Below are 27,020 nucleotides of genomic sequence, written 5' to 3'. Positions count from 1 at the left end.
GTTTGATGAACTTTAATATAAAACAAAGCTTCTAAACTTAATTACTGACTAAAACTTATTTTCTAAATTTAGATGCCAGTTATAAAACCGGAGTGCCCATTAATTTCCTTAATAAAAGCTTGTATCCTAAACGACATAATTTAATTATTTGAAAACATCCGTTGAAACTTCGCCCTAGACGGATCGCCGCATCTATGAAGTCCAGTATTTATGATTTTGCGCAACAAAAACAGTTGCTTAGTATATATATATGACCGGCAAAAATACAATTGAACATCCAGATAAAAATATTATCTCATCGCTAAGCTATAATTAATAAATTCTCAGGGACCTCGTTACGCTGCTCTTTCCTAATGAAAGTAGCAAGACTAGTTTTTTAAAAGTTTAATTAAATGATAACCGTGGTGGATGCGCACTTATTAACAATTGATTGCTATTAGCTTTAGTCGTGGAGATTTAGGCGATTATAGTTTACAGCAATTATGTAATTGGGTAGGAAAATATCATTTTCACTATTAAATATCTTACACTGTAGTGTGAAACTATTTCTCTCTTCAAACAAAGCTATTCAAGTAAGAGTATCCTAAAATATTTTTTTTTATTGCTTAGATGGGTGGACGAGCTCACAGCCCACCTGATGTTAAGTGGTTACTGGAGCCCGTAGACATCTACAACGTAAATGCGCCACCCACCTTGAGATATAAGTTGTAAGATCTCAGTATAGTTACAACGGCTGCCCCACCCTTCAAACCGAAACGCATTACTGCTTCACGGCAGAAATAGGCAAGGCGGTGGTACCTACCCGCGCGGACTCACAACAGGTCCTACCACCAGTAATTACGCAAATTATAATTTTGCGTGTTTCACTTTTATTACACGATATTATTCCTTCACCGTGGAAGTCAATCGTGAACATTTGTTGAGTACGTGTTTCATTAGAAAAATTGGTACCCGCCTGCGGGATTCGAACACCGGTGCATCGCTTCATCACGAATGCACCGAACGTCTTATCTTTTAGGCCACGACGACTTCAAATTATTTTAGTCAAGCTATTCATGGAACGTGGGTATACTAGCTGCTTCAAATACTGTCCTAGTGTTATTCTCTCATCAACTGGTTTCTTCCTCACCAATTAGTTTTGTTTGCGTTCCGATTTTTTCGCTAATTTTACTCGCATATTCTATCCTAAGGGGAAGGTTGCCTAATTGCCGAACAAAACCCATCCATTTCTTATAAGCTTCTAGCACATTCCAATGAAGAGTTTAACAGAATTGTAATCCATTCCAGTATTACAACGTTATTGAGATTTTGATGTCAATCACCTTTATTAATATAACAATATTATGTATGTGTTGCGTAAGGGCACCTGAGATGTTCGCTAATTATACCAGATTATTCGGTTATACCAAAGTACTGCGATCGTCAACCGGAATTTACTGTAGCAAGGCGTTTTTATTTGCGTAAATGGGTGAGTGAACAAGTTCACTTACTGTACTGGATACACGTAACCACTAGATTTAAAATGAGGTCAATAGACATCATAATTTCAATACCACCACCCAGTTTGAGACATGAGGTCGAAGTCTCAATTGTATTGTGTCTCAACCTGAAAAGTATGGCTTCTGCGATAGGTAGGATGATGATACCTATTTAAGTGAGCTTACAATACGCACTATTAATACCAGCAGTATATATCGGCTGGCGAAAAACTCATTTATCTTATTTTTAGTACGTAATACGTCTAATCAGTAGAGCGTGTACTTGTCATCGTCGCTTATAGCTAACAACGATGCCAGCGAACCAAATATGAAGCGATCGTACAAAATATCCGGGTAATGTAAAGGAATAAAAATACGCGCCCCTTTATGGTTTAAAAACAAAATCATTCTTTTAATAAAAATTTTATTAACATAAATTTAGATATATTCGTTTTTAGCTCATAATATTATGTACAATAGCGTACCTGTGGTATCGCATTTTTCCCTCTAAAAAAAAAGGTGTCCTCAGAGTTTTTACTAAATTAGTTTGTTACCAAATTAGTGTTTTTCTAAAAAAAATATCTGACTTTTGACATAAAGTTCTCGAATCCTTGTCACGTAATATCTAAAGCCTCTGTTACACAATCGAACAAATTTTATAATTGGAATGCATTTCACGCAGCCCGATGTAGTGTTTTGAATGGGAACTTAGAATCACTATCTACATTGTGTGAGATATGTAAATTTGTATGCAGAATTGCAAACGTTAAGGCAATACTTCGGGCTCGAAGTCATCTTGGCACCGAAATTAGCATTGTATTGTTTTAATGAAGCTTACTCAAATGTCACCTCGAGTGTATATATATTTATGAGTTTTCACTTTTTCAATAAACTATACTCTGAACTCTTGTTTTAGTTAGTTATATTGTATACGAGAAGCGTCGGTACCATCAATCTAGAAGGTGGTATACTAGAAACCTGGGTAGCATCAATCAGCTTATTTTAACGAAGGACAGGATAAATAAATAAATAAATAGCACAGCAGGCTCTATTGTAACGATACAATAGAGTGATTGATATAAATCTTTATGGTCGACAACAGCATTCACTTTGGGCTCCCATAAGAGAATTCCTTATCAAGTGCCTTATAGTACATAAAACGATTAGAAATTCCATCGATTCATTCGTTTCGATATCAGTTTTATCGCGTACAAGAATGAATCGATTTATGTAATCATATAATAATAAAAACTTGATTTTTTTCGAAATTCGGCACGCCCACGCATGTGATTGTATGAACAAAAACTGGATTACTCATAGAATCTGACCCGTATCGTATGTTACGTAACATTATAAATACACTTCTTACTTTTACCAATAATTTATTAAAGTGGAACTTTTAATGTCGGTAATTTCCGAACTTTAAGGGAACTCAAGATTAGGTTTTTATTTTATTTATAACTTTCTATACTTGACAGTATAAAGGCGGACTTAATGCCATAGGCATTCACCGACAGTCTATCTTAGGGGCGTGCTGAGATGAACCTTGGTAGGTGTAGTGTGATAGTGATATTACTTAAACATACGTATACTTATATATATATATATATATATATATATATATATATATACTAGCGACCCGCCCTCGCTTCGCTTCGGAAACATTAAAACACACATGAAACCAAAAAAAAAAAATAAAAAAAAAAAAAGTAGCCTATGTTCATCAGGGACAATGTCGGCTTCTAATGGAAAAGAATTTTTCAAATCGGTCCAGTAGTTTCGGAGCCTATTCGAAACAAACAAACAAACAAATCTTTCCTCTTTATAATATTAGTATAGATATAACATACATTATATCTATGAATAAAAATACTCGTACTTAAATAAATACATATACATAAATATATACATATAAAAGATACATAAATAAATATCAATTAGATGACTCTGCTAACTCTCTGAGAAATAAGTTCTCGAACCCTCGTTTTAAACGCTTCACGTGTAGCGGCAGGCCTTATTTTGAGTGGGAGCGCATTCCATAGAAGAATAGATTGAACAGTGAAGGGAGAATGTAAAAAAGTCAGAACTATGTGGAGAACAGCGAAGAAGAAGATTATGAGATGAACGAAGATTTCGGCTGTGGTCAGACCCTAAGTTTTGTAAGGAAGTCGTTAAATAAGCAGGTGGATTTGGGAAGTGCAACAAAGAGTAAAAAGTACTGAGAGCACGCAAGCTACAGCGTTGTCGAATGGGGAGTCATTTGAGTTGGGAGCGATGAGAAGGTACGTGATCGTATTGCCGAAGATTATAAATAAATCGAACGCAGCTATAGAGGTTAAGTCTCTTGAGTAGATCTGCGTTTTTTTTTTATTGCCCTTGTAGGCAGACGAGCATACGGCCCACCTGATGGTGAGTGGTTACCGTCGCCCATGGACTTCAGCAATGCCAGGGGCAGAGCCAAGCCGCTGCCTACCATTCAGGTCAAAGTAGCACACATCACCATAGCCGATCATGGGGAAGACCAAAGTTTGAACGAGCATTGTCTTGGTCTCGGGCGGAAGGAAATTCTTCAGATGGTAAAGCATTCAGAGTGAAAGTGTAACTTGCTGACACACGGAGATGACCTGGACTCGCCAACTTAGGCTGAAATCAATAAATGGGCTTAGGTCCTTTACAACTGGACACCATGATGGTTGAGCCATCATATATAGCCGATGGGACATATGCCATATCCAACCGATCTAACAAGCGTTGACTTCCAACAATAATAGCCTGACATTTGGCGCGATCACACTTATGCCGAAACTGTCAGACCAGGATTTAATGTAGGACAGGTCGTCATTTATTTTATCAACTGCCGAAGACACACTATCGACTCCGGCCTGAGCATAAAGCTGCAAATCATCGGCATATAGGTGGTACGCACATTGAAGATTTTCGGTTATGAGATTAATACAAATTGAAACTAGTAGAGGAGAAAGAATGCCGCCTTGAGGAACGCCAGAGTGCAGATCACACCAACTTGACGAAGACTCGTTGATGTGTACCGACTGCTGACGTCCTCGAAGATAGAGCGAGAACCAATCCAATACTCCATATCCTAAGATCGGAGAGAATGGATAAGAGGATGTCGTGATTGACGTTATTAAAAGCATTTAAACATGAAAACAAAATATGAAGAAGGTACGTTAAAGAAAGTTATTTTTCATTATGCAAAGTTTGAAATGTCTTTTGTTGCAGGAAGTGCCTTGGTTGTGCAATTGAGTGACAATGACAAATTACGGCCATTTTAGTTATGGGTTGAATAATTTGAGACCTAACCTGGTGTTAGATGATACATCCCAACGTAAATGCTACTACATCTTGAGGCAGTGGGCTAGAGGCGCAATTTCACGGTATAAAGGCTATCCCATCCTTCAGTGGTTAAATTCGTCTCCATACCATTTATATGAATAATAAATAAATAACACATATTATAATGTAAGCTAGCTTATTGCTTTTACAAAATAAATGCGTTTTTCTTCATGACTCATCGAGATTTAGGAAGGAAATGTATTTTAGATTTTTTGGGTAATTTTTTTTATTACGCCAGTAAAATGTCTTTCAAAGCATCCAATCTGAATGAATGGTCGTTGGCATCAGATCAAGTACGCGGAGTCACGAAAAAGGTTATGTTACCGATCTAAACTTATTAACTTGTTATATAAATCCAATGTTATAAAATATAGACCTAGAAAGTAGATACTTCAATGAATATTCATGATACATTACTAGCGTGTTTTCGGAAAATCGGCTACAAATCAGTGTTTTAGATAAGTAATAATAATTTATTTTTTCAACTACAATTCTGTGCTTTCATACGTCTTTCAATTATAATTGGTACGTAATACCCATGGCTGTCATTTAGAAGTTGGAATAAATATGTTCGATGTACGTCACTATATGTTTCGGTTTTTTGAAGGTGTAAATGTTTTCGAGATATCAATGGACGTCGGGACTAGCAACATTTTGGCAATTTATTTAATTAGTAAATGGTTGACGGCATATTGTAATTTTAATTACGTAGGTAAGTATCAAATATTATATTCAAAAGTTTTTTTTTTATTAATTATTAATTTGCGAAATTTTGATACAGTTTGCATGGACATAAATAAAGAATTAGGTTTTTTTTTAAATGTCTCGTTAGTTTTTTTCAAATGATTGACAGGTTTTTGTCAAACAGAAGTGTCATGTCTTTAAAAAATTGTGGACGATCCAAAAGTCAGAACTACATTAAGCTTTATTTACTACTTACCATAGAGTTTTTAACGCCAGGTAGGTCTCTGTTGGTGTCCTAAGATACTGTGCGTAGGTTGCCATGTTTATTATAATTATTAGTGAAATTTGCGTTTTCGCTCCAACTCCTCTGTTAGAGTAAGCTGTCATTGACATTTTCTTACCTTAATTATAAATTTGTTTTCAGGACCCTGAGCAGTAAAATAGAAAGGTAATTGTTAAATTAATGTTAATGAATTTTAGTCGAAATCAATCAAGAGAAGTAAATTAATGATGGTCCACTTCTAAGTATAACAATGTAAAACTAACTTTTCTATAACTTTTTCTGTATCTTTTCTACTATATCGATCTGAACATTGTTATTTTTTGGTTTATTCGCTTTGTATAGTTTGCTTTTGGTGGTTCAGGAAACGTACTAAGCACAGTGCCATCAATGCACAAATGGAGGCGCGTTCAAATAATGGGATGTATTTCATAATATAATATTTCCTAATAGTCCCAGTCGTTAGCTCGAAAACTGCGCCCTCGTTTCACTAGTTCTATCCAAATTGTTGACAACATTTTGTTGCTTTAACGTAGCGTTTTCAATTTTGCTATTACCCCAAGTCATCTCTCATAAAAGTTGGTCGTTTCATTTTTAATAATAGTCTTGTTGTGTCGATGACAGACTGTTTCCTTTATTGTATCGTATTTTAAAGGATGAAGTTAGTGTTTGTCGTCATACAATCGAAGCCACGGATCGTATTGGAGATAAAAAACTGGTTTAATCCTGATATTAAACTCCTTGAACACGCAGGATCTATGTAATTTGTTCTTTTTGAGCGATCATTAATATCTAGACCACGATTGCTTCATTCGATTTAAGCAGGACAACTTTACTTTGTGTTAATATTACTAAGATTAATAGATAATAGGAATTATAATACAATAGATAATTTTGTTGAAGCTAACCTTTGCCTGTACTGCATCAGTGACAATATTACGATTAGCAAGAATGTATGTAATATTGATTTAAATTTTATTGTTATTTATAATTTTCTTTGGGTTAGCAAAGGGTTTTTGATTAAGATAGCCCACCTAGAGTTAAATGGTCATCGGAGCCCATAGGCATCAAACACAAAAATGACGCCACCAACCTTGAGATATGATTTCTTTGTCTTAGTTTTTACAATGGTTACCCCTTTGAACCGAAACGCATTACTGCTTCACGACAGAATATACAAGAAATAGGCAAGATGGTGGCGGTACTTATCCGTGCGGGTTCACAAGATGATCTACCACAAGTAAATAGCCTATAGATACCGCAAAACGAACGCTACAGTCTGTGTTTAGATCTTAAGTGCGAATTCGCAATTGATTATATCGGCTGTACTACCCCTCAAGCCGAATCGAATTATCACTGTAAGGGAAAAATAGACTTGATGACTGTGCCCGCCTGTACGGTCTCACGATACACATTGGTAATAGCAAGTTCGCTGATATATTTCTTGCTGAGCGTCAATGACAATGACAATATCTGTCTACTCCTTTTGTCATTTTCAAAGACATCGGCGAGAGGAGTGATGCTATTCTAGGCCACACAGCTGAATGACAATTAATGTTACGTCAACAAAATGGTTTTGTAATTTTAATTTCAATCTAATGGTTTGGGCCCCTGACCGTGATGTGACTATTTCGAGAAATTATCACTTCGACTTTTACGACCGTTATGTAAAAAGTATTCGGAAAAATACGTGTAACATGTGTTAAAGAGTTCAATTATATTTATGTCGGTTATTAAATTTCTTGATGAGCGAAATGACGAAATAAACGTACCAATGAATGACTTGCTGATGTGGATTGTGAAATTGTTATGAAAATCAAACTTAATTGCTATGTATGTATGTGAAGAAATAATTTATATAGTTAATTACATAACGGGTACCTATTTTTCTGCTTCTATGTTTTAAAAACATACTGATACAGTAATTTCCAATGACATACTCTGTTTATTAAGTTAAAGTTGCAGTTGTCGCAATTATTTGTAGATTTAGACCGCTATCAAAACGCGCATTTGAAATAAATCTTATACCAGCTTATCGATTTTAAATTATGATTCAAAATCACATTAACTCTTTTTTTAGTGCCATGGATGAACCAAAGACATTAATAACGTGAATGCTAGTCCTCAAAACAGATTAACTTAAATCCTTTTTTTTTTTCGGGCCGGGGTCGAACCTCTTACGGGGTCCCCTCGCCAAAGGGGCGCGCGGGATAGGTGGGACTTGACAATCTGCAGATGTTGGCAGCATATCGCGGGCCCAAAGAGTTTTAGGGCCCTATCGCACTAAACGACTCCCTTGCACTCTTACACCCGACGTCCCGGGGTCGGAACCCGGTCAGAGTAGGGGAGTTGCCGCGGTCAACACTACAACCAGACTCGCGGCGCCACTCCGAGGACGCCCAACCGACAGATCGTCGAGGCGATAGTCGGCGAACAACGACGCCAGTCTCAGCGGTATAGCGGCTTAACAGGCCGCCGGTGTTCCGGGATACCCCACTGGGTCAGATCCAGCCCGCCCGGTCGTAACGCGATACACCGCCGACCGGGTAGGTTAACTTAATTCCTACTCCATCCTTACAAAGCAGGATGCACGAAGACTTCGCCACATAAATAGCTGTAATAATACATGCATATCTGTCCAAGTTTGACCACCTCTTTCGAAGAATTTAGAATATTACTCACGGATGACATGGAGAAACAGTAACCTTTTGTTGGTGGTTGGTGGTGGTGGGTGGTGGTTGGTGGTTGGGAATATGATACTACCCATATATTCTATTTCATAATCTAATGAATAATTATTTATCAGAATAGGATCGTATATAGAGTAGAGTAGGATAGTATCTTTGAAATAATATTTTGAAACTGATTACCTCGTCCATACACATACATAAGTATTCTGTAAGTTTCAGATAATACGTACACATAGAATTTATTTCAAAGTAGTTAAGTCAGATCAAGCTCTATCGTGACTTTCGTTAATTGTATGAAAAACATTGATTTTTTGTAAATATTCGCAGACAATTTTTCGTACGTTGATAGATGCAAACCTTTCCATGGCATGCCATCTACAACTGTACCAATCTGATCACAATCGAATGTACAGCATAAGAACGCATAAGTGATGAACGAAAGAAACGAACATAGAATATTCCTTTACATAAATAAATAGATATGAATTATTAAAAAAAATTACGTTTCACTGTTTAATATTCATATTTATCGGAAAAGCAGACGTCACGAGGTCGTGACGTTTCATGAGTGTCTCATCACGTCTTGAATGACTGCGTTACTGTTGCACCTGTAATTAAGTAAATAAAGTGGCCCTGCAGTAGTCGAGATTCGACTAAAATTAATTGAAATTATAAGTTTAAACATTATTATGGTTCTATTGTCAAACACTTTATATTTCGATATTATAATCACAGTATTCGCCAAAAGTGCACTATAGATCAATAATATTAAAGACAAACAATATTAATCTATTTTCAATTCGACCACAGACTTTAAGCAATAACAAAAGTTTCCCAATTGACGGTAAGCAAAGAGTATATTTTTATGTATGTGTTGTGTCAAATACATGGTAGTGTGTGTAATGTTTTCTTTATTGATTTAATGTATTTTTTATGCATTATTTAAAAAAATATTAGCATTGTGCATTTCTTCTCTATATTCTCTACAAGTATGGAAAATTTTATACTCCTCCGTCTGCAAAATTTTCGTAAAAAGGGATACAAAGTTTTTGCTTCACGTATTAATACATAGATAAAGGTCGGATCTTCTTTTACCCTTGTACCGGTAGAAGTTTCGTCGGTAGAAAATGTATTTCCTTTGATGTTTGAGTTTTTAACTCACAGTTGCAGTTAAGTAGGTGCCTGGCACTGGTGCTGTCCATGAGCAAATGTGACAATTCATCATCAATTGAATCATATGCTGGCTTAGAATAGTACACATGTCTATCTCTTCCCGTATCTCTCTGCCCGAGAGTGTAAAACAATAATAAAACAAGACCACGCTATATTAAACATTAATAAAAGCAAAACCTTAACTTTCCCCTTCACACTCATAAGCTAGACCGCGCGAGAGAGAGATGGGCAGACATTTCATGATGCGCATGCAGTGTGACGTCACGCCATGCACTTATTCACAAACACTACACAAGCGTAACGTGTGAATGTGTTGAACGCGAGCTACATGGTAGGCGGAGTGAGGGGTGTAAGGTTTTTTTCGTTACGGAATTTCATGATTCGGTCGCCGGCGCTCAAGGCCCGCGATAAAAGCTATGCAATAGCTTAAAACTTGTAACTTCTAAGTATTAAGTAATCTCTTATATAGGTCGTAAGGTGGGCTTGTCTCAAGATGAAAAGACAATAAACTGACCTAAGAAAACGACACTTGGTTAGGAAGCTAAGCTAGAACAGTGTTTTTTATTAAATTAAATTTAGCAAAACATCACTTTAAAGTAACGTATGTGTCCCGCGTCTCAGCAGGCGGCTTCCTCTCCAAGAACTCCAATATAACTTGTATACGTGCTTAGAGATCTAAAGGGTGTACTGTACACATACTCTCAGTAACGCTTCAAGCTGTAATAACGTTGACGTAGTAGATAATATTAAGGTTTTATTGGATGCATACCCGTGGTGAGTTGAATGCTCGTCTGGATTTTTTTCAAAACCGAACCCACTGTCTATTCTATTTCTGTCGTAAAGCATGCGTTCACCTTTAGACTCCAAACACGATCAGCACCTTTCTCCTGTCGTGTAAGGTAATTACAGTTCCACAATATCGTATTACTAAATACGAGCTCATATTTTAAGATGCATAACGTATGAACGTTGTAAGATTATGTTAGAATTTAAATTGATAACGGTACAATAGAAGAAAGATTCCCACATATACTTTTTTGATGTAGTTAAAATAAATAGTGTAAACGTTTTTTGGAAACATTCGTAATGTTAATGGAAAAATGTCTCAGTTGATTTCAATTTTCGCCTTGAGACATATAACTCACACAGTGAATCACTTACCGTTTATCATAGAGGCTAAATTGAAACTAAGTTGCGACGCAATTTCATCTTTACTTAATTTAGTGGGTGAATGTATTGGAAAGGTCGTGCCAAGGCCTCTGTTGGATAAGACTCGAATCATACCATTCTTTTTCAGACGCTGACCTTCGAGTAAATAACGGCATGTGAGGGGAAAATACGTCTAAATCATTAGCAAACGAGCATTAATTCTGTGCCCGGTCAATGCTTATAGTTCAAGGTATGTGTCACATCTCGGTAATTGAGAATCTTCAATCATACGAAGTTCGTGTTCAATGACGGAGAGGGGTTACGTCGAGTAGCAAACGTAATGTTGTTTTAATTAATTGAACAGTAACGTCAATGACAATGTAGATTATAATTCGTAAGACCTACTTGAATGTGTAAGAAGAATTTATCAAGACAAAGAAAGTGCGATTAAAACTGTATTCCAAAATTATTTACTTTCAGGAGGTCGTCGCCATTGTTGAAGTCACTTGTACGAAAAGCAAGTTCAGATATCCAGTGACTTTTGAGTAGCTTTTATACAAAGAGAAGTAGAAACAAACAGATAAGTTAAGACGCACGTGAGGGTTTTAGGGATGCCTACTTTGTTCAGAGAATGTAGCTTATAAGAAAACTTGAACATCTCACAAAACACTAATTGAGTATACTTCCCGCTTAAAACTTTTCTCATCAGTCGGATGTGCTTAAAATCAACAAGCTGAAGTCGGAACTTAAAGCGAGACTGGTAAGCGTCTAGCAAATTCCTCTGGGCGTGCGCGGTCAAACAGAGCTTGGTATTTACTTTAAAATTCTCTCGAGTTTTCTTCCTCGATAACTTTTAAAATATTAGCACTATTCCTAAATGAATATGGAACAAGGACGTAGGAGTTAGTACTGAGAAGTCCATAAAAATTTTGCGAAGGTTTTCTAACACTAGCGTTGTAAGTGTTCATAGATAATATATGTTTTTATGAATAAGTATCAAATTTATTTATTTTATCGCTAAAATCCTTAGAATTTATGAATGCTTCAAAAACATTTAAATAAAAATTAAATTATTTTTACGGTTCGTTCGTTTCTCTGTTTAATCATCAGTCTTCAGTCTTAAAGGCTTATGTTGATGGCAGCCGGCTTTCTGACTAAGTCCCGGACCGACCAGATGACGTACCCTCGATAATGCGCGGTCGATGACACTCCATTGGGATGCTTTATGGAGCTAGTATCTGGCCTTACGTAAAAGTTACGAGGCCGTTGCATAGGCTGCAAGTACATCAGGATGGTCTGGGTCATCTGACTATATTTCGAGGCCGCATTTTTTTTTATTGTTGAAGAATTACTGGTGGTCCTTAGGCCTTTCCAGTTTCACCAGGATAGGTGGGCGAGTAAAGGCTCAGCCAGGAGGGGAGGGCTTTGCTAACAGCTGCCCGAGCGCCTCCGAAGGAGACCTAACAACTCAAGAGCAAGAGGCCGCATGCGGTGTCATGTCGTCCTTTGGACAGGTAGATTACCGGCTCTCCGAACCCGGGGTGTAGCGTGTCTCCTTCCAAGTGTGATCCGAAGTCTCTGTGTTAATGATCTGTACTTAAGAGTAAAGCCAAGCATCTGACGACCCACATGTCCCTGAGGTACTTCGTCTGGACTTCGAGAATTGGTGGAATTCGTGAACTACGATCGAAAATGAGCATGGTTGGTTCGAACAATATCTCGGATTAGAGCTGAGTTGACGTCAATGTGCCGAGACTGCAAATGTAATTTGGACACGACATGTCTATTGCGGCTACATTTAGACGGGCTAGGATAGATAGATAGGTAGATAGATACAGAATGGGATCGATGGAGACAGCTAGTTGACGGAATCGGATGGAGTCACGATCCTCTGCAATGAGGGACCGATTGAAGAGAGAGAGAGAGAGAGAGAGAGAGAGAGAGAGAGAGAGAGAGAGAGAGAGAGAGAGAGAGAGAGAGAGAGAGAGAGAGAGAGAGAGAGAGAGAGAGAGAGAGAGAGAGAGAGAGAGAGAGAGAGAGAGAGAGAGAGCCTGTTTATTGAGATATTAGTGGTCATGATGTGACGAACGATCGACCAGGCTTCTTGTGGTGGTACAGGTATTTTTCTTTTTCATTTTATTTACTGCTTAGGTGAGTGGACGAGCTCACAGCCCACCTGGTGTTAAGTGATTACTGGAGCCCATAGACATCCACAACGTAAATGCGCATCTTGAGACATAAGTTTTAAAGTCTCAAGTATAGTTACAACGGCTGCCCCACCCTTCAAACCGAAACGCATTACTGCTTCACGGCAGAAATAGGCAGGGTGGTGGTACCTACCCGTGCGGATTCACAAGAGATCCTACCACCGGTAGTAATCAGTAGTTATTTCGGCTGAGGCCTGTCTAGGCTGAGGTTGTAAGTGATATGAAATTTTAGTGGCTCCAAAAATATCCCCCCTACCACCCCTAATGCATTAACGCAATTAGGGCGGTTTGCTCCTGATTTTCCGAAACAAAATTTCAAGTTTCTAGCACATCAGCGTTTTAGTTTAAAATCAATTACAAACTTTCATCCAAGCGGATATACAAGATAGTGAGTTAGTAAAGACGTGGTAAAAATAAGATCGTATAGTTACTTAGTACAATATACTTTATTAATACATAAATAAGTTACATATCATAGCAAAATGTAACTTTACTGTGTTATAGAACATGAATTGAGTCACGTGACCACAACTGGAATACGACACAAACAGGTTTTCGAGCTTAAACGTAGGTTTAATAAATCGACTTCACCACAATCACTTTTGAATATATTTCTTCCTTTCTCCCGTAGCGTAAGGTAAACGGACCGCTTCTTATGTGATGGAATGCGAAGAACATAATTTTAAACTATTACTATCATATGTAAATGTTTCGATGGAAAAATGTGGAAATTTTTAAATTAAGAATTGAGAAAAATCATTTTTCGCTTAAAAAAAAAACGAACATGGACAAACATTGCTTCTCAAACTACTTTATAGTATTATTGAATAAATATTCGCGTGTTTGATTTGGTTTGAAAGTATATGCTAAATACTTATGCATGTGCAGATCAATTTTGGCATCGTATTAACAGCGAATCGTTAATTAAAATGTCCATGAACACCGGATACCACTCACACATACTCGTCAATTGTTAAATGTTAACTTAGAAATTTGGATAAATTGATATTTTTGAAATTTTAAATATAATAAATGCACTGATAGTGCGACATCGGCAATAAATAGTCAGTATGTGGATTTTTATCATGGTCTTGAATCTTACAGACGGCAATAATTGCTTCCCCATAACAATATTAATCATATTATTGAAAATTCTAAGATAAGGAAGAAATTCAATTATGATTATAAGATATGAAATTATGTTGAAAAACATACATATATACTTAACATACTTATTCAAATTACCCAATTAACTAGCAATTGAACAGATAATTTCCGAATTTACCTAATGAGTGAACGATTTTGAAAATATCTTTTGAAAGTCAAATATTTGTCGTTATGCATATAATTAAATTAATTTTCTGGTTTAATTAAACGAACGGAATCCTCAGTTATATTTTGTAGATCGTCGCTGTGTTTAGTGATTTTGATGATATTTGTATATATTTTTTTAGTTATTTCAGTCATGTCTGTAAATTACATTAGATATGGCCCTACGCTTTGGGATTTTATAACACCATCATGTTCAACTCATAGACGTCCACAGCTGGATACAAGTCTCTTCCAAGGTTCGTGATGATTATTGGTCCCGCGTTGCCCGCATCCGGCGGCATCAAAGTCAACGGCAAGATGCTTTCTTTGGCTAGCCGGTAAGGTCTTGGTTATGACTAAGAGCGAATACTTATTTTAATAATTCTTTACATTTTCTCCTTGTATCTGGGCCCAGTCTAAGTTATCTTATATTCTGTAATCTAAGTAGCTGTGGGATATCGTTTTGTTTTTATTGTATAGGGACTTTTAGGCTATCGGTTTTAATTTGATAAAGGGGGCAATATTTTCTTTCAATAGACTTCTTTCAAATTTTGTTGCGACCCCGCTGGGTAATTCGGTGTCATTGAAAAAAATTCAGTTTTCTTGTCGGTTCAACGCATCGATTTGTCAAAGAACTTTGAAAATGCTCGTTAAAGTAGACATCTACACTTCATTACGGAATAATGAGAGAATAAAAGTTTTAATGTTTTTCCTGATTCCGACTTTTTTTCAATTTATTACAGCACGTCATCTACTGTACAGTAACCAATTAAACATGAAAATAAGTGGATTAGGTATAGATTAAGTATTTGTATGTTAATGTTAGAATGGAATGTAAATATTAACCTTTAGCACAGCAAGTCATGACAAGTGACCATCGACGCTCGTGGGCATTTGCCGTACCAGAGAAATAGCTACCTGAGCAACTTCCGACTGAAGCATATCCATTGAAATCATATTTGAGTAGCTTGGAGTATACCTCATTGTAGATCAAACGGAAAAAAGCAAATATCTGTGTGATAATAATAATGATTATTCGGAATTTTTCAACTCAGACTGGTTCTGACCCCTTGAAACTGCGGTCTCATGTGTCAAGATGGGTGACAGCATTCGAGCTGAGGTGTACAAAACAGCACAAGTAGCATCATCATCATCATCATTTCAGCCTATCGCCGTCCACTGCTGAACATAGGCCTCTCCAATAGATTTCCAGTGCGACCGGTCCATTGCCACCTGCACAAGTAGCAAGTCAAGCTATAAAAAATTTTTCTATGGATGGACCTACCTATGCAAACAGCTGATTTGAGTACATAAATAGATCTGAGCTGTATCTGTTTATGTACCAAATTTATTTAATTATTATTTTGTTCAATTGTAAGCCTTTTGATAAATTTCCCACTAGTTACAAGAGAATTACCTGCCCTGTCCCATCCTTGAAACTGGAAATCATGACAGCTTCGCCGCAGCAATAGACAAGAAAAAGGTACGTCCTCGGGTGGGCTAACATTATGTCTTATCTATCAACAGTAAATCAATAATCTTATTCGAATTAGCTACTATTTATTAAAATCTAGGATTTAGGAATAGCATCATCTTATTTTGTCACCGATATAAATAAAACAAACAATCGGCGTAGTTAGAAAACGTTGTATAAAACGTGTATCAAACAAAAGAGTATTTCCAAAGGCAAATTTCGAAAGAATCAGTAAGTTGTTAACAATTTCAGTAAACTTTCTAACCAAGAAAACCTTAGGAATTTCAGGACAATCAATCAAATGGGCTGTTTATTTTATCTTCGGACATTTTACGGCTTTCAAAACAAAGGTTGATATTTGCAAAGTTTGAAATACTCGGAAACGTGAGTTTTACAAGAGCGTTCCCCGGGGAATTGTCCCGTATGTTGAAATATTGCTATCCATTTTCCTTGGGTAACGTAAGTAAATTTTATGTATTTTATTATTACAGAACAGATATTCTGTAAAACGGTTTTTGTTCTAAGAATACTGTATTTTTTTATATCTCATAATAATTTTTTTTTAAGAGTCAATAACAGCATGGAATCTGATCTAGACGATAAGTAGACGGAATCTTAAAACCTGACCGTGAAGAAGTTGTTTAAAAAACGATAAGTGATGCTTTTTTTTACGTTGGTGTATCGATTTACGGATATCCGGGGGGTAGCGGTCCGGGTTATGTCGGACTCTGGCACCTATAGAGAAAGAGGGAGAAGAGGAGGCCTGAGGTCCTCCACCTCCCCCAATTCCTCACAGGAGACTACGCCTTGATGCTTCACCTGCTTTTTTTTACAATCGAACAAGTATTAGTTTTAAGTTATGTGACAATTTAAAGGATGGAATAGTAATTAAGCAAAACAGCCAAGTCTTCGATGTTAGGGTGTGTGATGACAATCATTTTTGTCATTTCTATCAGTTCCAGTAACCACAAGAATGTCGTCAGGTCGCTACGGATGTTGTGCGGCGATAGCTACTCTGTCAACTTCTACATCATCCTTAATTAAAATATTTGGCATATGTGGCGTGACAGTAGACATTACTGGGTTGATTATCGGTTACATACTTAATGAAATTCAGATCAAGAAAGCATGGCGCATGTGGCACCATAAATGGTACAAAATGTATTTTTTATTTTATTTCTGGCACGTATAAATAAAATTATGTCACATTTCGCTTGAAACTCTGTGCAGTAGATAATGTTTGACTCACGATATTTTACCGGTAGTGCCTGAAACATTTTGAGTTAAGTCTTGAAATTGAATTCAGCTTGCACCCTCGGGGGATCGACGTATGCTTTTATAAGGTGACACATACAGGAGGTGAGTGACTAGCTAAAATTAAATCTGTTCTAGGTAAAATTGAAAGTCATTGAAAGTCTTCGGTTTCAATATTATAATTTTATAATAAATACGTATTCGTATGTATTTTTTTAGACAAAATATTCTTAAAATAAAGTTTATTATTTTCATACTAATAAATTTTAATACTATATTTTTGGTTATTCGTGTTTTTTATGGGTTTGCGATTTTTTTATATGATTTAATTATACTATATACAGTTTTTATTAGTACATTAGGTGTCTACTACCGAAGTCAATGTGAAGTGTGTTAGTAGCGTGTATTCTTTGAAATGGAGTAACACGGGGTGCGCTAATCCTTTTCAATCGCAACGAAGTATACCGAGATATACATGTCTAAGTATGTTTATTTTGGTGATCCTGTTTACGGTCATTAAATCGATTACTCGCTAACATCATCTGCGATCATAATTCACTATTTTAAATCGTTACTGTATGTAATTAACCTGATTATTTGATGATTCAAGATCAAATTTAACGTTTACATCTCTAGTTTTGTAATTCGAACTGAGTTTAAGTATTAAGTACAATACTTTTCATTTGCGTTGAAAATGAGTACTTAGACATAATACTTAATGCTGTTACTGAAGTTAATCTCTGCACGTAGTATCGTTTCTATTTAAGAAGGTTTAAATTTACTCGTCATTGCAACACATAACTTAACGAAGGATTGACCATCGCAAATGGTCGCTACGTAATTGGTTCGAGGGATTACGTATAAGCTTTAAGTTAAAACTTTCGACTTTGAAACCACAAAATTGTTTCTATCACTAAAGTTGGACAATAGTTCGGATGAAATAAGTTAGAGCAGTTTTTATTATAATACAAAAATGTAGTTTAACATAATAATAATAAGAAAAAGAGAATATAGAAAATAAGAGAAATAAGACAATAAGATTTTTCGAATATTTAAAGAATAAAAGGGAGAAGACTATTTTTAATTGATCTTATGTTTCGGATCTATAGATATTGGGGTAAATAAAATAAAGTGTTATTATTTCGAACAGGAGAGCGTGTGGAGGCGAGCGGTGGCGGCTAAAGTAGCGTATCAAATGCGCTCTGCACCGACTGTAGACCTCGCCGAAAAGAAAGGACCGTATCGTTGTTAAATAATGACGATAGTTGTACGTTGCAGAGTGAAATGCCGTAGGGATGGAGCGTTCGGACGAGATGAACACCTTGCTATTTAAGAGCGGGTCGGCATGGCGAATGTCATCAGTTAACACGAGCTCTCAGCCACAGGAACATCTCCAAAGTTGGAGTTGTTCTAATTGGTTACTAAATAAATTATCATCGAGTAAGCTCAAAAAGGATCAGTCTCGTTTCGTCCAAGCACAAAATGCGCGCTTTCGTGGTAAGCAAGTTTGCGCCATTATTTTGTTTTTGTATTTTAACTATTTGGCACATGCGATTTTGCATTGTATTTAATTTTTTTCATATGAATTATGAACAGTGATTTTCTGTGAACGAACGAAGCCTTTTCAGGATACATAACGAAATCGTAGTGAAGTGATTTGTGATTTAAGTACAGAATACGATGGATCTCTTAGTGTGCCAAGTAGTCAAATGGATACTGTCGAGTTTTCATAATAGTGAATTGTGCTTAATTAACGAAGACCACATTGTTTTCGAAGAACAATATAATAGTCATAAGTGAGCAAATTAAATGAGTATGTTAAACACATACATAGATCTGAAAATTCATTACTGGTCAAAATTTTAAAAGTAATGTAACTCGATATTAAATTTGTTATACATTTTTATTATAGTTGAACTAAAAAATGAAACAAAATCTAACTTACCCCCTTATTATCGTGTAACGTAATAGTAAATGGATACCGAATGTAGATCGCGATTTAAAAAAAATCGATCATTATTCTATTTGAGCGCGATATCCATTTCACCACGTCCGGTCCATTTTCACGCGTCGCACGGTAACAGTCGACTTTTGAAGAAGGTAATAAAAATAAGTCGTCGATCTGTATTCCAAGTGCTCGAGTGTAAATCACCGGCGACCGAAATTCCAAGTATTCGTCCCTATTGCATAATACAGATTATTTCAACTGTTTACGACTACCGCATACGAACCGATCCGGCTTACGTCACTTCCGAATCTAGATAACATACATTATATTAACATTTTGGAGTCACTTTCATCTCTATTACATGTTATTGCAAGACTTTCATGGAATTTGATATTATGTTAATGCTTTGCGAATTATAAACTTGCCTTGCGTTTAAAGTAATTTTTCCATTGTTCTGCAGTTTATTAGCTGCATTATGTGAATTTATTTATATTTAACCAGCTTGTATTAAATAAGGTTTAAATGCCGTAGTCTTCAATTGACAATTAAAGCTTTTACTGTTTTATTATAGTATCAATTTTCTTCTTTCCAGGTACTCGCCTGTGTGGCTATGGCCTATGGCCGCCCTGAACCTCCAGTGGGATACAGCTACTCCGCTCCCAGAGGTCACTCAGGAAGCTTCAGCTCTTCCTCTATCAGCGGCGGACACAGAACTGTTGCTATTGGTGGTCATTCTGGATCCCTAGGTGGCCTTTCTGGAGGCAGCATTTCCCTTGGCGGCGGACACTCTTCTGATGGACTCGGTCTCGGTGGTGGACTCGCCCTTGGCGGCGGCAGCGGTTTGAGCTTCGGAGGTGATGCTGGATTCGGTGGCGGATATGCGGGTGGATACTCTGGTGCTCCTCTTGTACAGAAACACATCTATGTTCACGTACCTCCCCCAGAACCAGTTGAGCAAAGACTTCCTCGTATCCCTGCTGTGGCTCCACCCCAGAAACATTACAAGATCATCTTCATCAAGGCCCCAACTCCTCCCACTCCTACTGCCCCCATAATTCCTATCCAACCACAAAACGAAGAGAAGACACTCGTATATGTGCTGGTTAAGAAGCCTGAAGAGCAGCCTGATATTATTATCCCAACTCCAGCACCCACTCAGCCCTCAAAACCGGAAGTTTACTTCATCAAATATCAAACCCAAAAGGAATCTGGTGGTGCTATTGGCGGAGGCCTTGGCGGTGGACTCGGCGGAGGACTCGGCGGAGGACTTGGCGGCGGACTCGGCGGTGGTATTGATGGTGGTATCAGTGGTGGTGATCTCGGCTCTGGTGGCATCAGCGGCGGTTCCATCGGAGGTGGCGATCTCGGAGCTGGCCATGGCGGAGCTGAAATTAGCGGCGATTTTGGTGCGACTGGCGGAGATGAGACCATTGTTGAAGGAGGTCACGGTGGAGCTACCAGCACTCAATATGGTCCTCCCGGACACGTCGCTGGTCCCCTTCATTAAAAGAAAAACAGTCTTTTAAGCTTTGGTGGTAGTACAAAATATCTATTTATTTCTGAGTTAAAGCCGAACAAAGCAATTGATTAACGTCATCGTCGAAAATTGTGTTTCCTACCACCATTTGCTTGCTGGTTGCGGTTGAGCGGCTTGTAAATAGTCATCTGCCTCCACGTTCAGCCGTAAGCTGTCATTGTATCATGGCGTGGCCTAAAAGTATTCGTTTCATCGTCGCTATTCATTCCTACTTGTTATTAGTGCACAGTGTTAGTGTTATTCGAAAGGAGGTATTTTGCTGCTACTGTTATGTTATGTATAAATATAGCTTTTTTTTACTTTTATAATAAAACCAAATGTGATGCTTAACCGGTTTATTTAGTTATTGCCCAAGTTCGGCTCCTTATCTCACGACTGGTCGTGAAAGGCTGTCCGTTAAGTCCGATGGCGTAGCGGATAGCGTTTGTGTTCAAACACAGCTGGTACATTCTCGATATTGATACGGTTAGTTGGTCCCGAGTATCTATGATCAAGTTACGCAAGATTGTCCGGTGGCTGGTTCTGTGAAGTGAGTGCGAGCGCACGGTGGTCACGCACGATGATCGCCGGCGGCAGCGCTCTTGGCCACGCTGATCTTAATGGCCGTCTTAATGGATCATATGTGTAATTGCACTTTCATAATACATTTTAGTGAACCTCAAAGCTATTACGTAATTTTGACCATTTAAATGAAGGGAAGTCGTGCCGAGGAATTGTGTTTCTTCATTTTTTAATTAGAACTTTATGTGTTGTTGATTTACGGAAAGCATTTATTTAAAGCGATCGATATAATTGAAAACCACTCGCTAATTAATCATTATTGTTTTTTATTGCAGACGTCTGTACTAATCGTTACGTTAGCTGTGGTTTATCTACTAAAATTACTTTATATAATAGAAACATGACATATTTGACAAAGTGAAAATGGCTTTCAACTTTGCATTTGACCGTGCCCCTAGGATTGCTGATGTCCATGAGTGACTGTGAACACATACCACCAGGTGGACCATATACTTGTCTACCTAGAATGGTAATGAATAAATGCAATATTATAGCATATAAAGGAAAATTATTATTTTTTTCATTATGACCTACAGGTGTAGCGTAGAGTTTGTGAAAAGGACAGTTAAATGTAAATTCAATGCAGGCCGTTTTGCTCCAATTAAAATACCTTTATATAACGCCATTATTATAAGGAGTCGACGTAGTTAACGAAGATACGATCATACGAGTATATCTGTCCACATGGACGTTGACGTTGACAATTCATTTTCAAAATTTTGCTAACCGTAAGCAAACGTGTTAGCACTTCAAAATGCGCATGTGGTAATGTGGTAAGATTCTCAACTATAAATATCTAAGGTAAAAAGTGAATACACTGGATTATAATAATGAAACTTTACGTCAATTGATCATAGGAATGCCGGACCAGAATACAATCTAAACACAACACGACTTATCGTTGAGCAACATCTAACTAGCTTGGCTACTCTTGCTCAATAACTGATCTTAATTGCGGTTATTAAAGGCATATTTTATCGAAAGACATTTCATAGTGGAATCCAAACTTCGAATATCTCAACTTTATCTTATTTCGTATTTGAGTCGACAAAACAATAATAACATGTCGTACTCTAGTTTGAAATAAGAGTACGTCAGTAAATAGATCCGAAAATGAGCGAATGCAGTATTGATGAAGCTTATATTGGTAGTATAGTAAAATCTCAGAGATTTCAAGGTAGGTGCTTAAGAATATGATAAAAAGGAAGAAAATTATATACATACCTATGTATTAATAACACAAACATTAATGTATCCAATATGTGCATACAAAATCCTTTCCAATAGGTCATGATTCTGGCCAGGTTCGGTGGTATTGCGACTCTGTCAGTTGGCATGAAGCCTAAAAAAGCCGTTGGCTGCGGTTAGCCCACCCGTTCGATCCGCGAAAGCTGCCGTTGCTACAACTTGTTCCTATATTTGCATATTCGACCTGCTGGAAATGAATACTAGCAAAAAAACCTAGACTTCTAATATTATTTTAATTGAACAAAGAGAGAATGGTTAAAATATATACTAATATATAAATCTACAGTGGTTTTTACGGATGTTCCGTTATAACTACTGAGCCATGCATCCGATTGACTTGAAACTTGGTATCCATGTAGAACATACATGTACTTAATGGGTAGGCTAATATTTATATGAGTGTTGGACTCCCTACACCAGTTGCGGGGGCGTTAATGATGAGAATCTTTGTGGGGGTGAGAAATAATAATGTTAATTTTAAATGCCCAGCGAAGCAGACGGGTACAGCTAGTAACTAATAAACCAAAAACATGAAAATGATTTGAAATCAACTCGACTGATTGAAAACCAACGCGAGCTGTTGCAATCGAAGGTACGGACCGACGCCAGTACTAGTGACTGATGTTATAAATTATGCAGCATATGATTTCGTAACATGAAATTTATTTGCCCGATAAATTATGAACTGGTATATTGATTTCAAACTTGTGCATGTTGTGTGTATGTCACCCATCTAAGATAGACTATTGTCTTTGAAAGGAACAATTCCGTAACGTTGGACAGAATCACAGAGCACACTTCGGCATGTCTAATTGAGAGGTCAGGCAGGATCCTTCAAGGTGAGTACTGATGAACGGATGCTTGTCAAATTAACAAGAAATGCATGTATATGTACCACTTTAGATAACATTTCGACATTTTTGTGAAGTTGCACTCAAATCATCGTACCTTGGGCACTTTTATTTATAATTTTTTATCGAGCGAGCGACCTATCCTTCACTATATTTGTATGTATATATATAGTGAATTAATTAATAATTTAAAATTGTCTTATTTCGGAAGTAAATAATGATAAACACTTCCATATCGATGACATTTACTGTGAAGTATTAATTAGATTTATTTAATGTTGTAGGAACGTGCTTGAGTAACCTAACTTTAGGAATAACAATTTTACCCGATTCACCTAAAATAATATAAAAACATGATAAATTGTAAATGACGTGACGTTTTCAACTTTACATTTTTCGCCGTTATAATTCACGCGACACAGAGATTAATCATAATATAATACTTTTTCCTTTGAAATGTTCAGTAATTAAAGTGGTCATTAACGCGTTTTCGAAATCACACTTTTTCAAAACAATTTTTTTGTATAATATGTAGTAGTTCATGGACAATATTTTATTTCATAAATAAAAACATCATCTTCGGTGGATACCGAATATCTCTTGTAGAAATATCAAAGTGAATGCTGCTTCTCCCGAGACTTGAGGTCTGGGTCTGAACTACATTGCACAACGGATAATCCGCCCTTCGAGCCGAAACGCATGACTGGTTTGCGACAGAAACAAGCCGGATGCGAGTTAGACTCGCGCAGACTTACAATACGCCCTGGCAGCACCAAATGCCGGTCGCCGATCGCATTAAGCTGGTTTAATACACAAAGGACGTTGCTTATGAAAGCTAATAGACTGAGTGTTGTTAAATGTGCCTTATACAAAATCTCGATGCAATTAACACGAAACAATGACTGAATTAATGGAGTAAACGGCTACCGTGAACGATTGACTTTGAGCATTGAACCTGAATAGCAAATTTCATGGCTGCTACCTTTTGTGATTGCGGATACGATACAGTACACATAACATCTATGTGCTTACGTTTTGTGCATCTCGTAACGTAACATGCGTTATATTTGGGATCTAATTGAGTTCACAGCCAATATCAAATTTTGCGAGGCGCTTCGAAAACACAGATATTGTTTCTCGACAGTATTATAGGTCGGAACTTATTTATGAAAAAAAAATCGCCTTAATACAGATGATACCTATTTAGTTACTTTTGCCTTGAAGCTTCGACTTTTAGATTAAAAAATATATAAATAAAACGATTTTCGCCACAAAGAGCCACAGAAAATATAATAAAACCAGCTAATGAAAGAAGGCAATAATTAATCATTTATTAAAATTTAGTATACACTAGAGCATTTATATTAAAGTTTAGTAAATTTAATTATTCGGTCTGAAAATATTAAGTCGTCACCTCTCTCTACATTATAGGTTTATTTACATACAGAGACGATATTTAAAAGTTTAAATATGTTTTGATTTAGAGAAAGTTGAAACGGACATCTTGAACATCTTGATTTTTAGAAATCATTAAACATGTTAATAAATTTACTTGTTTAAATTTTTTCGACCATTTAAAGGTAATATACGTTCATATATTATTGGTCTTGGCTTAGTGGCTGACTAATTCAACGGACGTCGTTGGAAATTAAAAATTTAAAGTTTGGTATTAATTTGGAGAGGCGAAACGAGTCATTTACTTCGATTGCAAATCATATTCTTCGATCACTCTCATTTGTCACTCGGTACACACATTTCTTCATGCCAATAATGAAATGTAAAATACACAATGTTCCGGTATAATTTCCCAAAAAGGAGCAAAATTATGGTAAAGTCAGCTTATAAAAACTTTGGAAAAATCAAACGGAATGAATATTGCTTAAAACAAACAATAAGATACGCACAATTTCACCGAGAATCGGATTTGCCTTATGTCGTTTCCGGAAGTGTTATTCAGATGAAATTTCATCTCAAACAAACTACAAACTCTAATACTTTCAATCCTTTATTAAATCGTTCTCTAATCAAAGAAATAACGTAAATTAAAACCCAATCATGTTAATGGCTGTGAAGGATAGAGAAGCTCACGGCTCACCTAATTTTAAAGGCGTACCGGAAACCACGCTTTAACTTGAATATTGCTATTCACTCCTTAACAAGACAAGTCTCATTTTTACCCATTGATACTTATGGCTTTTCTAGTCTTCAAATGTATCCCGTTGGATATTGGATTGCGACCAACCAGGTCTGCAATATGTTATAGCTTAAAGTTTTTGTACTCCGTGAGAGATTCTCAATTATATCTACTATTCTATTTCGTTGTTTTTAATATCGAATTGATTTCCTTGACATTCAAACTATAAATTCGAATTATAAAATTAACGAGTTAACCAGGTTGATAGACTATTAAATTCCCTATTTTTAAGCGACTTCAAAAAAGGAGGAGGTCCTCAATTCGACTGTATGTTTTTTTTTGTTTGTTTCCTCATGACTTTTGACTGGGTGAATCGATTTTTGATGATTCTTTTTTTATTAGAAAGCTGATGCTGCCCGTGTGTTCTCATTTCAATTTAGTCCAGTTCTGATAATGGTATCCACGAAAAAACCATATAAGTCTTAAATTTGCATTATGTACGTGCGCGACAAATAGATGAATAACTCAATATCACGCCAACCGATTTCGATGATTATTGTATTTATTGTATACTAGCGAACCGCCCTCGCTTTGCTTCGGAAACATTATTAAATTTTATGTGTGTAATGTTTTCTTTATTGATTTAATGTATCTTTTATGCATTATTTAAAAAAAATATTAGCATTGTGCACTTCTTCTCTACATTCTCTATAAGTGTGGAAAATTTCATACTCCTCCATCCGCGCAATTTTCGTAAAAAAGGGATGCAAAGTTTTTGCTTCACGTATTAATATATAGATACCAATACACATGTCAAAGTATAATATGTTAGTAAGCTTCGATTGTTGCGCGTTTACATTTCGGCTCGACGTTCGACCCTGGGGAATTATCGTATCCAAATATATTTCAGATTCCGCTTTTATTTTTTACTGTACCGATCAAGGATGCTCCGAAATAGTTTGAGGGGTTACTAAAATTTTTATAGGCTGACAAATAAACCGAAAGAACTCCAATTACAAACCACAATTGGTTTGCAATGAAATAAAGCATTGTTTAGTTCTTGTGATGATTGTGGACACATTTCATTGTAGAAATTAATTATGAAGATGTTCAGTCGTTACCTGTGTGTGACCCCATATATATCGACAAAGTCAATGCCGCCAGCCACCTTGAGACATGAATTCTGAGATCTCAGTTTTGGTTACAATGGGCACCGCACCTTTCAAATCGAAACGCATTACTACTTTACGGTAGAAATAGGCAGGGTGATACCTACCCGTACCATCTTGCAAGATTTTCTGCTATCAGTAATTGCGAAAATTATAATTTTGTGGGTTTGATTTTTATTACACGTCTTATCCTTTACGCCACGACGACTTCAAATTGTATTCAATGTAAAATCATTAGCAAACACTTTTTTATTAGCTCTACAGCGTAGTCGATACGGTCCTCCTGGAGTATCAGCTATGACAGCCCAGCAGACGCCCAGTGTGCACTTTACGGTCGCAAATTAATTTTATTTAAATAATCGTAATCCCATCCTTCAATTTGCAACGTACCGCTGTTCATCACGTAGGCCTGCCTCTATATAAAATACGGTAATCCATAGAAAGTTTTCTTAAATTTTTTTTAATTGCTTAGATGGGTGGACGAGCTCACAGCTCACCTGGTTTTAAGTGGTTACTGG

The 27,020-nt window shown here is 36.7% G+C and overlaps 2 protein-coding genes and 1 long non-coding RNA gene across 4 annotated transcripts in view; 2 read left to right on the top strand and 1 right to left on the bottom strand.

Annotated features, from left to right (window-relative positions):
* The window catches only part of LOC101744185 (frequenin-2), a 214,340-nt gene that overhangs the window by 75,689 nt on the left and 111,631 nt on the right, over nt 1-27,020 (bottom strand). The gene's annotated exons all lie outside the window — the stretch shown is intronic.
* Nucleotides 7,286-11,887, top strand: LOC110385850 (uncharacterized). The gene is made up of 3 exons (XR_002431104.3): nt 7,286-7,629; nt 10,957-11,058; nt 11,289-11,887. It is a non-coding gene; the product is annotated as an uncharacterized LOC110385850 (long non-coding RNA).
* CPT2 (cuticular protein tweedle motif 2) lies at nt 18,426-20,869 on the top strand (the record flags this gene model as incomplete). Its single annotated transcript, NM_001043485.1, is given in 2 exon segments — nt 18,426-18,551; nt 19,595-20,869. Coding segments are annotated over 2 exon segments (930 nt in total). The 3' UTR covers nt 20,510-20,869.

This window comes from Bombyx mori, chromosome 1, assembly GCF_030269925.1.
Source record: "Bombyx mori chromosome 1, ASM3026992v2".
In the NCBI taxonomy this organism is placed as follows: Eukaryota; Metazoa; Arthropoda; class Insecta; order Lepidoptera; family Bombycidae; genus Bombyx; species Bombyx mori.
The sequence above is the reverse complement of the archived record's forward strand: the minus strand, read 5'-3'. Positions and strand labels throughout refer to the sequence as shown.